Here is a 15,964-nt window from a genome sequence, read left to right on the forward strand (position 1 = left end):
TTTTCGTAGTTCTCGGGGGACACAACATCTTGGTTTGTATGTGGTGCTGAGGATGGAACCCGGGCTGCACGCACGCTAGGCGAGCGCGCAACCGCTTGAGCCACATCCCCAGCCCAATAATGAATTTTAGATGTTATATCAAAAAATTTTTCCTAAAAACAATCAAGAGCTTCTGGAATAGTTACCACCTGGTTACTATACCCTCCCTTAGAAAATTCATTTTTCCCCCTTTGGTACCAGAAATTGAACCTATGGGTACTTAACTACTGAGCCACATTCCCTGGCCCTCTTTTCATTTTTTACTTTGAGACACGGTCTCACTAAGTCGCTTAAGGACCTCACTGAGTTGCTGAGGCTGGCTTTGAACTTGGGATCCTCCTGCATCAGCCTCCCAAGCTTCAAGCAGCTGAGATTACAGGTGTGTGCACATCTGGCAGAAAATTTATTCCTTCAAATTAAAAGGAAACCATAATGTGAAAAAAACACCCTAATCAGAGAGGAAATGGTGCCACTGTTACTTTTTCATATAAATACTATGCATATTCATACAAAGGAGGCTTGAAATATTCAGGTACAGGATTTCCTACACATGAATTTTCTCATTTTCACAAAACAAGAAGACAAATCACCGTGCAAAACAGTATCAGCAACTTTCAGCCACAGCATCAAAATAGGAAGTTAGCCAGCAGACACTTTGCAGCCAAGCTAGGTCCTAAACAAAAAGACTCTTTTAAAGTACAAAGAAAAATGTTTTGCTTAAAATTTTTTAAAAAGGCTGTAACTGGCAAAATTTTTTCCTCAATGCTTGCCCCGAAGTTCAGTATGTAACTTCCTATTCTAGATGCCTACTTCATTAGTCAAAGAGAATGTAACATTCATCAATGTAAATATGCTTTCCAATTCTGAATATGCTTTCCAATTCTGAATGATGGATGGATTCTCTTTCCAATCTTTTTTTCACCTACTTAAAATGTTTCTAAAGAAAATCAAAGTACTTTCCAGCCTCCACTTTTTCCCAAAGATTTCAAAATTGAAACAAATTTCTGTTTTTGTGTCTAATAGAAGGAGCACATTCTGCAGATGACAGCTATATTACTAATAGCAAGGATATGGTCAAAACAGTAATTTCTGCTTATTTTTGCTTTCATAATCTTGGGGACAGGGCACTGGGGATTGAACCCAGGGGTGCTCAGCCACTGAGCCATATCCCTGGACCTTGCTGAGACTACATTACTGACTAAATTGCTGAGGCTGGCAAATTTGCCAACCTCCTGCCTCAGCCTCTCCAGTTGCTGGGATTACAGGCATGTACCACTGCACCCAGTTTTGCTCTCATAATTTTAACACCAACTTCAAAATTACATCTTTTAAAAAACCTCCAAACCCTAAGATACTGTCAGTTAACTTGACCATCTGTATCACAGGCAGAAGATATAAGCATGAATTTGAGTCCTTAATCTGTCACTTGCTTGCTGTGTGACCTCGAGCAAGTCACTTCACCATTTTAAACCCCAGTTCCCTCAACTGGTAAAAGAGTTAGTACTTTTCCTCCACAAAATTGGCCGTGAGGATTAAATGAGAAGATTTGCATGAAGTACTAAGCATAGCAAAAACTTAAAAATTAGTCACATACAAGACATCTGTCAATATCTTTATATCGTTTTATAAGTATAGGAAATTATTAAAAATATACTCCCCTGTTTTGAAACTCTCAGGGATTAGGCTGAAATTTACAATACTTAATGGAAAAGCAAGACTATAAGGACCTACTTGGGAGGCACAACTTATTTAGGAAGGACCTCATTAAATTCATTAAATTTTTGTATATGCACATCCTTGAAACCCAATTAATGATAAATATGTATTTGAGGATTAAAAATGCAAGTCATTTTTAAATCTACAAATGTTCCATTTAATTATTGCTTTATATTGTTTAACATATAAAAATATATAGGGTTCGGTTTTCCCTAGGCTAAATGGCTAAAGAATATAAAAAAGATTAGTTGGGTTAGCGCTAATTACAAACTTAAAGGTGCAACCTGGTGATGGCATTCACTCTGAAAGACCTTTGTAGGACTAGATAGGCCCTAGTACCTCAGCCCCCTCCCTCCCTCCCTGGGGTTTTAATACACCTAAGTAAGTACACCAATAACTTCCTCTTCCCTTATTTTTATTAATGCAGATTAGAAGTTCCTAGTCTTGACTACCCTAGGATATACCTAATTATCTGTCAAGGCATCCCTGCAAACAATTTAACAGGCTGACCCATAGATGGCCAATGAAATACAGCCCTATCAGGCTGATTTTCCATCATGTGTTTCTGCAGGAGAAAATGTTATTAAAAGAGACTAGAGAGCTGTGGCTGTGGCTCAGTGGTAGAGCGCTCACCTTACACGTGCGAGGCCCTGGGTTCGATCCTCAGCACCACATAAAAATAAACACATAAAACAAAAGTATTGTGTCCAACTACAACTAAAAAATAAATATTAAAGAGAGAGACAGACAGACAAGAGCTGGGCATGGTGGCTCAAGAGGCGGAAGCAGGAAGATTGGGAGTTCAAAGCCAGCCTCAGCAATTTAGTGAGGCGCTAAGCAACTCAGTGAGACGCTGTCTCTAAATAAAATCAAATTAGGGCTGGGGATATGGCTCAGTGGCCAAGTGCCCCTGAGTTCAATCCCTGGTGTGTACACACACACACACACACACACACACACACACACACACAAAACCCCTGTTTCTGATGAGGGGCAGAATCAGTCTTTGGGACAGGAGTCCCCTATGTTTCTCCTTCGTTAGCAAAGTAATAAACCTTCATTTACCTCTTTCTCAAAAAACAAACAAACAAAAAACACCCCCACACACACAAAAAAAAGAGACTAGATTGGAATGCTTTTAAGAATGCAGCAGTTTTAACCACCACTTTACAATAACACTACCCTGAAAATAAATTTCTGGAAGCAAAAAAGGAAGAACAATAATTGTATGCTCTTATACAAACATTAATATGCACTATAAAACTGAAGTTTTTTTGAAAACTGTTGTTGTGCAGTACTGGGGATTGAACCCAGGGCCTCCCACATTCTAGTCAGTGTTCTACTACTGAGCTATATCCTCAGTCCTTTTGATTTTATTTTGAGACGGTCTAAATTGACCAGGCTGGCCTTGAACTTGCCATCCTCTTTCTTGCCTTAGCTTACAGGAAGCTGGGATTACAGGTGTAGGCCACCATGACCAGGACTAAATCTTAGTTTTTAATCAGAAAAGTTCTTAAAACAAAAACAAAAACAAAACTCCATTCTACTTGAGATCATGCATAATTTTTGTTAAGAGATTCAAATGTCTTTTTCTCTTTTTGCACTGGGGACTGAACCCAAGAGGCTTTTCCCACTGAGTTATATCTACAGACCTTTTTAATTTTGAGACGGGGTCTCCCTAAATTGTTGAGGCTGGCCTCAAACTTGTGACCCTCCTGCCTCAGCCTATAGAGTTGCTGTAACTACAGGCCTGCACCACTGCAGCCAGCTTAAAATTTTAAAGTTATGCAGTCTAAATTTCACACATTGGGTATGTTGTGTATAAGTTGCACTTTTCACTATTTAGGATATTAACTATCCCATTTCTGTATGAAAAAAGTGACATAAAGCTATAATGTATTTTTAAGGATCTGAAATACAAAAGTAGAAATGTGGTTATTTTTTCAATGTATACTATGGTTTTCCCATAGTAGAATAATGTAATAACAATTTACCTAAATTACTAAATTTCTCATGAGGAAAAAAAAAAAAACCTTAAAAATATAAATCTGATCAAGTTCCAAATGTCAAGAATGAGAACTACTTTGTTTTAGTTATTTTGTAATGTTTACAAAATCTCTACCTTTTAATGTAAATATGTTAATTTCAAAGGTCATGATTTCATACACAACTCACCTAAATTCACATAATTAGGGACATTATAAAGGTTTGGGGGTGTGTTAATGTTATCTGTTTGAATTGCAAGTAATGAACTGTCTATAATTTTTCCTAAGAAGACTAGATGAGACAAAAATTTAACAAGTGTAGGTTTTATCCCATTATATTTTTTTCTTATAAGGTCAAAGTCTTCGTAATAAATCAACATCTAGACTTTACAGTTAGAGAATTCTAGTTGGGACAATAAACTGTTTATACAGGATTTTTTAGATCTGTCTAGTGATTTTAATTACTTTTCCTGTTTTTTTTTTTTTTTAAAGGTTTTTCCACTGACCTATATTTGGGAATCTAGTTCAACTGTACAAATGGAATAGCACTTTATTACTAGAACAAAGCAAGGAAGCAGTATTCTCTTTCTCTCTCAGGTTCATGGTGGTAGCTACTCCTAAAAACTTTGATACCCTTCCTCATAGACTGACAGATAAAGGGAGAAAAAAAGCCATGGCTTAAATCTCTAGGACAAGAAGTCTTTTTTTTTTTTTTTTTTGTCTTTTTTTTTGTTTGTTTGTTTTTGTTTTGTTTTTTGTTTTTTTTTTTTAGGACAAGAAGTCTTAATTGCCAAAAGTCAACTGACTTGTTCAATTTGGATCTAGCCTAGCTCTTGGGACAAATCCCAGAGAAATTCAGATTATGATATTCTAGTTGTTGACATATTTGTAGGCACACTTTTAAATTATTTTCTAAAGTCACTACTCTTTCTAAACAAGTTACATAAATAGAAATAAAAAAATTAAATGTATTCTGGGGTGGAGTGTTTTCTGAGCCACAAATTCCACAGTCAAGTTTTCAATTTTTAGGAAATATTCAAAATTACATCTAAACTTATGCTGTGTTCAGTGGTCCACCCACCCTCATTCTATCTTATCAATCTGTACAGAAAACCCATTGACAACTGTTAAATAGAAAGGACTGGCTTGTAATTAGTTTTGTTTGTTTGTGGTACTGGGCATTGAACCCAGGAGCATTCTACCTGTCATTTTTTAATTCTGCGATGGGGTCTCACTAAGTTGATTAGGTTGGCCAAGAATTTGTGATCCTCCCGCCTCAGCCTCCCAAGTCGCTGGGATTTACCACCATGCCCAGCTATAATAATTTTCATATAGGAATGTGGGGTCAATAGAAGACTGTGCCTCTTGTCCCCAGTTACAGCCTCTTTCTCAACATTTTTCTTTTATTAATGAACAAAAAAAGTTTACAGACTTGCCTTTAGAGGTCGAAAATAGAGATACAGGCTGAGAGGAAGAGGAAGAAACAAAGGAATCTGAAAGAAAATATACAGTATGAGAATAACAACCTCACAAAGGACTTTTCATTTTAACTTTTTTTTTTTTGGAGGGGGTCAAGCATCATAATTTCATTGGGTGTAGCAAAGGCGAAAATCCAAATCTATATTTTCAGTTACTAATTCCACTCACCTGCTAGTTATTTCCAAGATGCATTTCTAAAAGTCAATCTTTTAAAGACAAACATTATCACATTCAAAGAAAGAAAAGAGGAACTTCTAGCATTTTAGAACAACCACAACCTCAAGAGCAGATGGTGCCCCTCTGTTGCTCTGCATGGAGAGGGAAAGTAGGTATCGTTTCTTTTTTTCTGGTACTAGAGAATGAACCCAGGGGCACTTTACCACTGAGCTACATCCCCAGGCCTTTTTGGTTTTTATTTTTGAGACAGGGTCTTGCTAAGTTGCTGAGGCTGGCCTCAAGCTTGGGAGTCTCCTGCCTCTGTCTCCTAGTTGCTAGGATTACAGGCATGCACCACTGCACACTTTTTATTTTGAGACAGGGTTTTGCTGAATTATTCAGGCTGACCTTAAACCTGTGATCCACCTGCCTCAGCCTCCAGAGTGTCTGGGATGACTATAGGTGAGTGGCTGGGATCACAGGTGTGTATCACCACTCCTGGCTGAAGGAAAGCAGGTATCTGAATACTAATTAACTATCTGCTTTTAACTATTTTCACATGTATTTTAAGGTATCAGTTACTAATAGAAACATTTGAAACATCTAATTAGCAAATATGCAAAGTCAACCCTCAATACCTATAACAAAAACTCACAATCCAATAGGAAAATATGAGAAGTTATACTCCTTTAATTTGGCAACAGAAGTCAAAATTTAAAATACACATATCCTCCCCACTTCCACATCTCAAGCACATATTCTTCTTCTTCTTCTTCTTCTTTTTTTTTTGGTACTGGGGATTATAACCCCCAGGGTGCTTAACCACTGAGTCACATCCCCAGCTCTTTTTAATATTTTTTTAGAGACAGAGTCTCACCGAGTTGCTTAGGGCCTTGCTAAATTGCTGAGGCTGGCTTTGAACTCGTGATCCTCCTGCCTCAGCCTCCCAAGCCACTGGGATTACAGACCTGCACCAGCACACCCAGCTCAAGGACATTTTAAAATTAATTAATTAATTTATTTTTTAAGGTAAAAATGGTCAGAACATATTTATTTATTTATTTATTGATGTGGTGCTGAGGATCAATGAACAGAACTTATTTATTTGTTTATTTATTGCGGTGCTGAGGATCAAACCCAGGGCCTTGCAAGTTAGGAAGAGTGCTCTACCCTGAGCTACAACCCCAGCCCAAGCACATATTCTTTTAATTCAGCAATTATACTTTTAGGAATCCATCCTACAGACTTATTTGCACACATATACAAGAACATGTGTGTGAATATTTATTCATAAGAGCACTAGGTATAAGTACAAAAAATAATCTCTATGACTACCAATAGAAGACTAGTTAGAAAGTTAAACCTAGCCAAGGAACAGTATCACATGCCTGTAATTCTAGCTATTTGGGAAGCTGTAGATCTTAAATTCTTAAATTCTAGACCAGCTCGGGCAACTTAGGAGGGCCATCTCAAAACTAAACTTTTAAAAAAGGATCAAGAATGTAGCTCAGTGGAAAAGTAATTAAGTACAAAGTTCTAGGTTCAATCCTCAGTACAGGACGGGTGGAGAATAAGGAACAAAAGAGAAAGAACGAACAAGTTACAGTTATACATGTTGATATAGTCTGTATTTTACATTTAGAAAGCAAAGCAAAGTGCAACAGTGAATTCAGTGTGACCCCATGTGGTCAATGAAAACAAAAGGGAGCCAGGTGGATTGGGAGGCTGAGGCAAGAGGATCATGAGTTCAAAGCCAGCATCAGCAAAAGCAAAGCCCTAAGCAACTCAGTGAGTCAGTGATTCTAAATAAAATATAAAAATGGACAGGGGATGTGGCTCAGTAGTTGAGTGCCTCTGAGTTCAATCCCCGGTAGTCCTTCCACCCCATCCCAAGGGACTAATGTAAGGGACTGGAACATCTGGGATAGGAGGGAGATTTGTTTTTCAATATAATCTTTGGCTCTTAAGAAAACATGACCTTTTCAATAAAAATGGAAAGAAATTAATAAAAATAGCTATGTGAAAAACTCCAAATATGCCCCTAAATATATGGCACTTTATATATTAACTCCTTTTTTTTTTTCTTTTTGGTATCACGGATTGAACCCAGGGGCACTTAACCACTGAGTCACATCCCCAGCCATTTTTATGTTTTATTTAGAGACAGGGTCTTGCTAAATTTGCTGGGGCTGGCTTTGAACTCATGATCCTCCTGCCCCAACCTCCTTAGTGGCTGGGATTACAGGCATAAAACACCATGCCCATTTACCTCCCTTTTTTTCTTTGCAATTACAAAAATCTTTTTCACAAATACTAGAAACATACTTAAAACTAGCCAGGTCAAACATCTGTAAGCCTAGCAATTTGAGGGGCCGAGGCAGGAGGATTGCAAGTTCAAGGCTAGCCTAAGTAATTAGCAAGACCCTGTCTCAAATAAAAACATAAAAAAGACTGAGGCTATATCTCAGCAGTAGAGCTCCCTGGATTCAATCCTCAGCACCAAAGTTTAAAAAAGTAAATAAAGAAAAAAAGAAAAGAGAAAAAACACTCAAAAATAGAAGACTGGTTTCTTTAAGGACTGAGCCAGAGCTATATCTATAAGTATTAATTTAGTAAAACTATTCAGTAGTAATGGATACAGAGAATATTAACATCAAGGCAGAATTTAGTGGCTATCAAGCAGTAACTAGAGATCAGAATTTAAAAATTCACTGCTTTTAAGTTATCTTAAAATGAAACATAACATTTTTGTTAAAAAGCAGTCCTTTTCTTCTTAAAAAGAAGTACATTTACCCCTCTAATGTTTCCAGATGAGTTCATTTCCATATGCATTTACTATCAACATTAAATCTCCACCAACTAATGAGTTTAAATCTGAACAAACCTGAAAAACCAAATGCTTTAGGTAAACCCAATGCCAAGAAAGATCCTATGAACTTGCCAGCTGTCTACCTTTGCACTTCCACCTAAATACCTCCTCCTAATGGAAAATTTCAACATCAATTTTTATGCATAGCCTCTGTTCTGATAGAGAACACAGATAACCAGTAGTTTGTACCAACATTTCATGAGGTTTCTAACTTACAAAATCACACAGGGAAGTAACTTCAGAAGGGTGATCTTAATCCTGAAATGCTAATAATGAAATCGTTTTCTATAAGCAGCTAAATCCAGGCACTGCAAAATAGTGCTCAAAAGTAGCTGAAGAAGAAATATAAACCGGTAAGACTATATGATGATTATGGGAACACAGCAGAGGCAGCCACTAGGGTAAAATTAAGATTGCTTCAGAAGACGTGGTAACCTTGGTCTTAAAGGACATTCAGCAGGTGAACGAGGCAAAGGAAGACATTCTGGAGACAGAACTGGCCACATTCCAAATGGCTTTAAGTGTCACCTAATGAAATCTGGATTACATTCTTTGTGCAGTGAGAAATCACTAAATGTCTTTAGGTAAAGAAATGACATGATAGCATGTTTTAAAAAGAACTAAGCATGAACTGAACTAAAAAGTGACTGCATAATCTTGTCAAGAGATGTCGACTTAAGCTAAAATTGTGAGGATGGGAATGAGGGGGCAGATTTGACAAGAAAGAATGGACAGGACCTGGAATCATCTGACTGGAAGCTGGAGACTGGAGAAGTAACAAAGAGGGACTAAAAGAAATGCCACTAGAATGATTGCCTTATATTATCAATTTTTAATAAAAGAAAAGTTAAGGCAGATTAAAGTGAAAACGGTTGAATTGGCATTCAACAAGGGGGATAGTCTCAGGAGATTACTGGATTAAAGGCTGCAGATAGGTGTCTGGGAGTTAACATTTATGTGATCATTGACACCACTGGAATGAGATTAGCCTCAGGAGAATAAGAGAAGTTACAGAGTTTATGGCTTGGATTTGAATGTCCCCAAAAGGCTTGGTCCCCAGCTGTTGGTACTACTGGGATGTGAGGGAAACTTTAGGAGGTCAGTCACTGGGTGCATGCCCTTAAAGTGTATATATCTTATCCCTGGCTTTTTTCTTTCTCTCTGCCCCTGGGTGAGCAACTTGCTCTGCCAAACCCATAATGTTCTTGCCTCACCACAGGCCCAGAAACAATAAAGCCAAGCACATGTAAAACCTGTGAATCTGTGAGCCAAATTAAATTTTTCCTCCTCTAACTTGATTTTCTCAGTATTTTGTCATAGTAACAAAAAGCTAACTAACACACAAAGGAATCTTAAGATATACCAATATTTAAAGGGGAATAAGAAAGAAGGTGAAGGAGACCAAAATGAACTGATACAGAAGGAAAATGGTGTCACTTGGAGAATGCTTTAAAGAGTAGCTAGCAGAGGCGAAGATACTGAATGATCAAATTAAGACAATTTTAAAAAGAGTCACATGAATTAAGCAATCAGGCAATTTGGCATCGATAACTCTATAATTAGAGTGACTAAGGGGTGGGTGCAAACCCTGAAACTGGGGAATAAATGAAAGTTTAAAAATCACCAACAGGGCTGGGTATGGTGGTGTACATGCCTGTAATCCCAGTGACTACGGGAGGCTGACATAGGAGGATCCCAAGTTCAAGACCAGCTTCAGCAACTTAGTCTCAATCCTGTCTCAAAGTAAAACATTTATTTTTTTTAAGAGAGGATTTTTAATATTTATCTTTCAGTTCTTGGCGGACACAACATCTTTGTTGGTATGTGGTGCTGAGGATCGAACCCGGGCCGCACGCATGCCAGGCGAGCGCGCTACCGCTTGAGCCACATTCCCAGCCCCTCAAAGTAAAACATTTAAAAAGAGAAAAAAGTTAGGAATATGGCTCAGTAGTTAAGTGCCCCTGGGTTCAATCCCTGTTACCAAAAACAAAAAAAAAAAAACCAGCCAAAGGGCCAGGGCCATGTGCGCTGACAATACACCTATAATCTCAGCTACTTGGAAGAGTTAAACTCCACCTCCTTGAGAAAGGAGAATCTATATAAACTGGCAGGTTGGTATTTATTTATTTATTTATAGTTAACATAATTACTAAAAGATAGACTACTTGGTAATGTTTTTATAGTTCTCTAGAAACAATAAAACTAGATATGATTTATTATTCAATTAAATAAATTCAATTTATTTGTTGTCAGAAATAAATGACAACCTGATTGGAACACCTCAGGGTTAAGAAGCATCTTACGTATCTTTCATATAGCACAGAGTACGATGGCCAGCATACAGTGGACACAGAATGGAGGCATGAACATTCACAGATGCTAAAATTTTGCTTGCTATTTCACAATAGACTCTGGGCAGTGACTAGACATTAGTTCTACTACTGTAGCAGTTACTAACGCAGTAGATCCCTCTGGCATAAGTCAAAATGTGCTCACAACCAACAGGTCCACTCTTCTGTTACAACACTAAAAAAAAGTTGGAAATTTTTCTCTGTACCACTTGTTTGGAGTGAACGTATATGCAACTAACAGGAATAACAAACAGAACTCTTGTTGCAAAGAAACAAAATTATAAAGTCTGATAGAAACAAAATGGATTGTGTAAATGGGAAATAGGTTACAAAATATTTTAACACTCTAACCTCATTTTTTTTTTCAGCCTTGTTTTTTTTAATTGGTGCTGGGGTGAACTCAGGGCCCCTGTGCTTGGGCCCTCCTGCTGAGCTAACCTCCAGCTCCTCATCCCAAACTCTGAGTCCTCATTTGCTTCTAGGAATGTTTTCTCCCTTTCCAAATATGTCTAAGATATATCAAATCAGATCCCTATTTTGTTAGGAATAAAACTGAAATGCAAGTTAATTTTAACATATTTTTAAATTCTAGCATATCAGACTCGCCTAACCATTAAGTCCTTAGGGGAGGTAAGTCTCCAATATGACAATCCAAACAATCATGAAAAGATGTTTTCTGTATTAAAGATGTTTATAGAGGGGCTGGTAGTGTGTTCAATGACAGAATGCCTGCCTAGCATGCATAAGACCCTGGGTTCAATCCCCACACCACCAACAAAAAAAGACTGGTGCATACCTGTAACCCCAGCGACTTGGGAGGGCGAGGCAGGAGAACCTCAAGTTCAAAGCCAGCCTCAGCAACTTAGTGAGGCCCTAAGTACCTTACCAGCCAGACCCTGTCTGTGGCTCAGTGGTAAAGCACCCTGAGTTCATTCAACCCCTAATATATAACAAGCAAACAAAAAAGCAATCTTCAATCTTTTTTTTTTTTTTTTTTCTTTTTTTTTTATTTTTTTTTTATTTTTTTTATTTTTTTTTTTTTTTAAAGAGAGAGTGAGACAGAGAGAGAGAGAGAGAGAGAGAGAGAGAGAGAGAGAGAGAGAGAGAGAATTTTAACATTTATTTATTTTTTCTTAGTTCTCGGCGGACACAACATCTTTGTTGGTATGTGGTGCTGCTGAGGATCGAACCCAGGCCGCACGCATACTAGGCGAGCGCGCTACCGCTTGAGCCACATCCCCAGCCCCGCAATCTTCAATCTTAAAACAGACATATTTATTAACAAGAAAACTCTCTTCTCAGCACTTAGCTGGATACAATAATTCTTTAAGGTCTTAAGGAAATTGTGAACTAAAAGCTTTTATGCAAAATTTACTTTTCAAAAACTGTTTTTTTTAACTTTTAAAAAATTTGTTCTTTTTAGATATACATAACAGTAGAGTGTATTTTGACATATTGTACATACATGGACTATAACTTATTCCAATTAGGATCCTATTCTGTGGTTGTACATGATGTGGAGTTTCACTGATGGTGTAATCATACATGAACATAGAAAAGTTATGTCCAATTCATTCTACTGTCTTTCCTATTCCCACCCCCGCTTTTCCTTCATTCCCCCCCCTACTTTATCTAATCTACTGAACTTCTGTTCTCTCCATGCCTCACCTTTGTTGTGAGAACATTAGACCTTTGGTGTTTTGGGATTGGCTTATTTCATTTAGCATTATAGTCTCCAGATATGTATCCATTTACTGCATTAAATGTTCTTTTACTGAGGTTTACGAATGGATTTCACAGTGGTTCATGAAGCTTATGTAAGTTTATATAATACTATGTATATGAATATTTTTCTAGTAAGGACTTTTCCATTCATTTGTTCATTCCATAAAACATTTTATAGCTCAGTTGATAAAGAGTATTTGGCTCGTATGCATAAGGCTCTAGGTTCAATCGCCAGCACCATCAAAAAAAGAAAAATAAGTATCTGAGGGCCTGCTTTTTGTCAGATACTGTTCAACCATAGGTGCAGTGAATAAAACAGCAACATTTGGCACTCTGATGAAACATATTCTAGTAGGAAAGACAGTAAAATAAACAAATAAATCAAATACAGTAAGACAGATTATGATGCATGATAAGAAAAATAAAGCAGGGAGGCCTGTAAGGTATTTTTGTTTCCTCTACAATTTAGATAGGGTAATGTATGGTTTGAATAAGAGGTATTACCCCAAAGCCCCTGCAGAAATATTCAGAGCTGAAATGATTAGATTATGATAGCTATAACCAAATTCGTCCATCCTAGTTTGAATGGACTGACAGCGATAACTGCAGGCAGGGAGAGCATGGTTGGAGGAGTTACATCATCGGGTCTGTATCTGAGGTCCCTTCCTCCAACACCTGCTTCCTTGCTGCCATGAGGGGAGCAGCTTCTGTCCACTACATCCTTATTGCATGGTAGGCTGCCTCACTGTGGGCCCAGAGGAATGGACTGGCCAACTGTGGACTGAGACTTCTGAAACTGTGAGTTCCAAATAAACTTTTCCTCCTCTCAGTTGTTCTTGTAGGGCATTTCAGTCAGTGATAAAAAGCTGACTAAAACAAGTAGCTAAGCAAAGACCTAAAGGAGGTGAGGGGATAATATTGGTGTCTTCCTGTTCAGCTGCTGTATAACAAAACACCATAAATCTGCTGGTTCATAAACAGAAATCTATTTCTCCTCAGTTTTGGAGGCTGTAAAGCCCAAGATCACGGTGCAGGCATAGATTCAGTGTCTGGTAAAGGGACTTTTCCTGTTCATATGTAGTGGGTGCCTTCTTGCTTTATTCTCACATGACAGAAGGGGTGAACTCATTCTCTGGGGTCTTTATTATAAGCACACTTATCCTCAGCACCACATAAAAATAAATAAATAAAATAAAGATATTGTGTCCAACTACAACTAAAAAATAAATATATTTTTTTAAAAATGCAGTTAACTGGAATGGAGGAACAGCATTTCAGATAAACAAGTAAGTCCTTGAAGTAAGAGGCATTTCTGGTATGAAGAAAAACATGGAGACCAATGTAACCAAAGCCAGGTGAGTGAGGGAAAATTAGGGTCAGATTATGGTATAATAAGCCCTATGAGGATTCTACTATTTACTGGAATGTGACAGGAAGCCACTGGAGCATTCTGCCCACAAGTGACATGATCTGACTTAAATTTTCACCGATTTATATCAGCTACAACATAGAGAACAGACTGAGAAGGAAGAAAAGTACAAAGGCCAGTTAGACAGTAATTGGAGTTACTCAAGAGAGCTGTCATCGTCTGGACCAGGGTGGTAGTCATGGAAGTGAAGGGAACTGGTCAGACTTTGGATATATTTTGAAGTAAACTCAATAGCATTTGCTGATAACTGTATGTGGGTCAAGGATTTGGGCAAAAGATGAACAGGGTGGAATGGCCATTTACTAAGATGAAAACGACTGTAAGAATAGATTTAAAAGGAAAAATCAGAAATTCATGTTGAGAGACATAGCATTGAAATACCAAGTAGATTTGGGGCTGAAGATAAAAATTTGAAAGGCATCAATTTAAAGTGGTACTTTAAACAACAAGGCTGAGTGTCATAAATAGAGAAAAGTTCTGTGAAATGAGTCCTGAGCACTCTAATGTCTATAGGTTGCAAAGATAAAAAAAAAAAAAAAAAAGAATTAGCAATATGAAATCTCTACAATAGGAAATCCATAGAATCAGAAAGATTAATGGTGGTCAATGGAAAAGGGGAGCGAGAAAGGGGGAGTAACTCATAACTCATGTGAAGGATGAGGAAAATGTTCTGGAATTAAATAGGCATGATGCTCAAACAACCTGTGCGTAAATTAAAAACCACTTTAAAATGGTGAATCTTGTGTTATGTGAAAAAGGCCTAACAGGGAAACAGAAGAGGAGGAGTCAATGAAAGAGAATGTGTAGTGTCATGGAAGACAAATGACAAAGGCATTTTAGGAAGGAAGGGTGATCAATTATGCTAAAGGTATTGAGAGGACACTGGGAAGTGACCACTGGCTTTAACAATGTGAAAAATAACTGGCAAACTTGACCAGAGAAGTTTCTACAGAGCAGTAAAGCAAAATTAGGCACCTGGCTTAGGAACCATGGAACCAAAAATTAAGTTAAATTAATTTTTAATTAATCACTGAATTAAAGGGGTGACTGATAACTACCTTCCTCCATATAGTTTGAAACTACAAACTACATACAATATTAAAAAAAAATTCTTCCTGAAGTTGCAACATGTAAGAGTAACACATCTTACATAAGTCATAGATACGAAGTAAAAGACTTCAATGATGCAATCACAAGCAATACTGATTATGGCTAAACTTATTAACATACACATTTCTTTTGATATATCAATAATACTTCCTATGATCCAAAATCACTAGAATTAGTAACCCTTACAAATGAATAAAAAGTAAGCCAGTTTTCCTGGGCAACTTCTAAATGAGCTGATTACATAAAATATCAACTTGATAATTTTTATCAAAAAAGTTTTACTATTGAAAAAATATATTTTGTAAAAGTCTGTATATTTTAGGAGACTAAATACATAACAATAAAACTGAATACAATCTATAAGCTAAGTACATATAATTAATAAATACATTAATTAGTAATCTTCAATTACTAACATTACAAAACTTATGTGGGACCTTTGTAACTCTGGTCAGAATTGGAAAAACTAAGTTCTAGGACTATAGCTGATCTAAAGAGAAATGTCCTTCTACAGAACAAACTAACTCTTGGCTCAAACAAAACTGGAAAGCTTAACTTTCCCCTTTCCTTTATGACACGTCATGGATCCCTTTACTACCAGACTTGATCTCAAGTGCTTGTGCACAGAATTAGACAGGTGACTCCTATGTCAAGTCAAACATATAATTCCTCACAGCAGAATTTTTTTAAAAAGCAGTAATATTGGGCTGGGGATGTGGCTCAAGCAGTAGTGCGCTCGCCTGGCATGCGTGCGGCCCGGGTTCGATCCTCAGCACCACATACCAACAAAGATGTTGTGTCCGTCGAGAACTAAAAAAAATATATATATATTAAAAATTCTCTCTCTCTCTCTCTCTCTCTCTCCCCTCTCTCACTCTCTCTTAAAAAAAAAAAACTGTTTAAAGACCCCCCCCATTTTTTAATTGCCCAATTTACTTTGAGGTAATTTCCACAAGCAGATAAATGAAATGTAGCTTTATTTTGGCATCAATGTTGCTAGGGATGTAGTAGCTCAGTGATAGAGCACTTGCCTAGCATTCATGAGGCCCTTGGTTTGATCCACAAAAGAAAACAACTATAATTTCCATGTTAGATAAACAATAGA

General features: G+C 37.3%; 1 protein-coding gene and 1 non-coding gene across 6 annotated transcripts in view; one reads left to right on the forward strand and one right to left on the reverse strand.

Moving 5' to 3' along the window:
• Rtn3 (reticulon 3) overlaps positions 1 to 15,964 on the reverse strand; it is a 65,096-nt gene that overhangs the window by 44,713 nt on the left and 4,419 nt on the right. For 4 of the 5 annotated variants that reach the window (XM_021731813.3, XM_040284184.2, XM_040284183.2 and 1 more), the window contains exon 2: positions 5,177 to 5,233. The exons of the other annotated variant lie outside the window; for it this stretch is intronic. In XM_021731813.3, coding sequence (XP_021587488.2) covers positions 5,177 to 5,233 — 57 coding nt within the window. The remainder of the gene's footprint in view (positions 1 to 5,176; positions 5,234 to 15,964) is intronic. 5 annotated transcript variants of the gene reach the window in all.
• On the forward strand, positions 2,358 to 2,430 carry Trnav-uac (transfer RNA valine (anticodon UAC)). The gene has a single exon. It is a non-coding gene; the product is annotated as a tRNA-Val (tRNA).

Source organism: Ictidomys tridecemlineatus, chromosome 4, assembly GCF_052094955.1.
Source record: "Ictidomys tridecemlineatus isolate mIctTri1 chromosome 4, mIctTri1.hap1, whole genome shotgun sequence".
Classification (NCBI taxonomy): Eukaryota; Metazoa; Chordata; class Mammalia; order Rodentia; family Sciuridae; genus Ictidomys; species Ictidomys tridecemlineatus.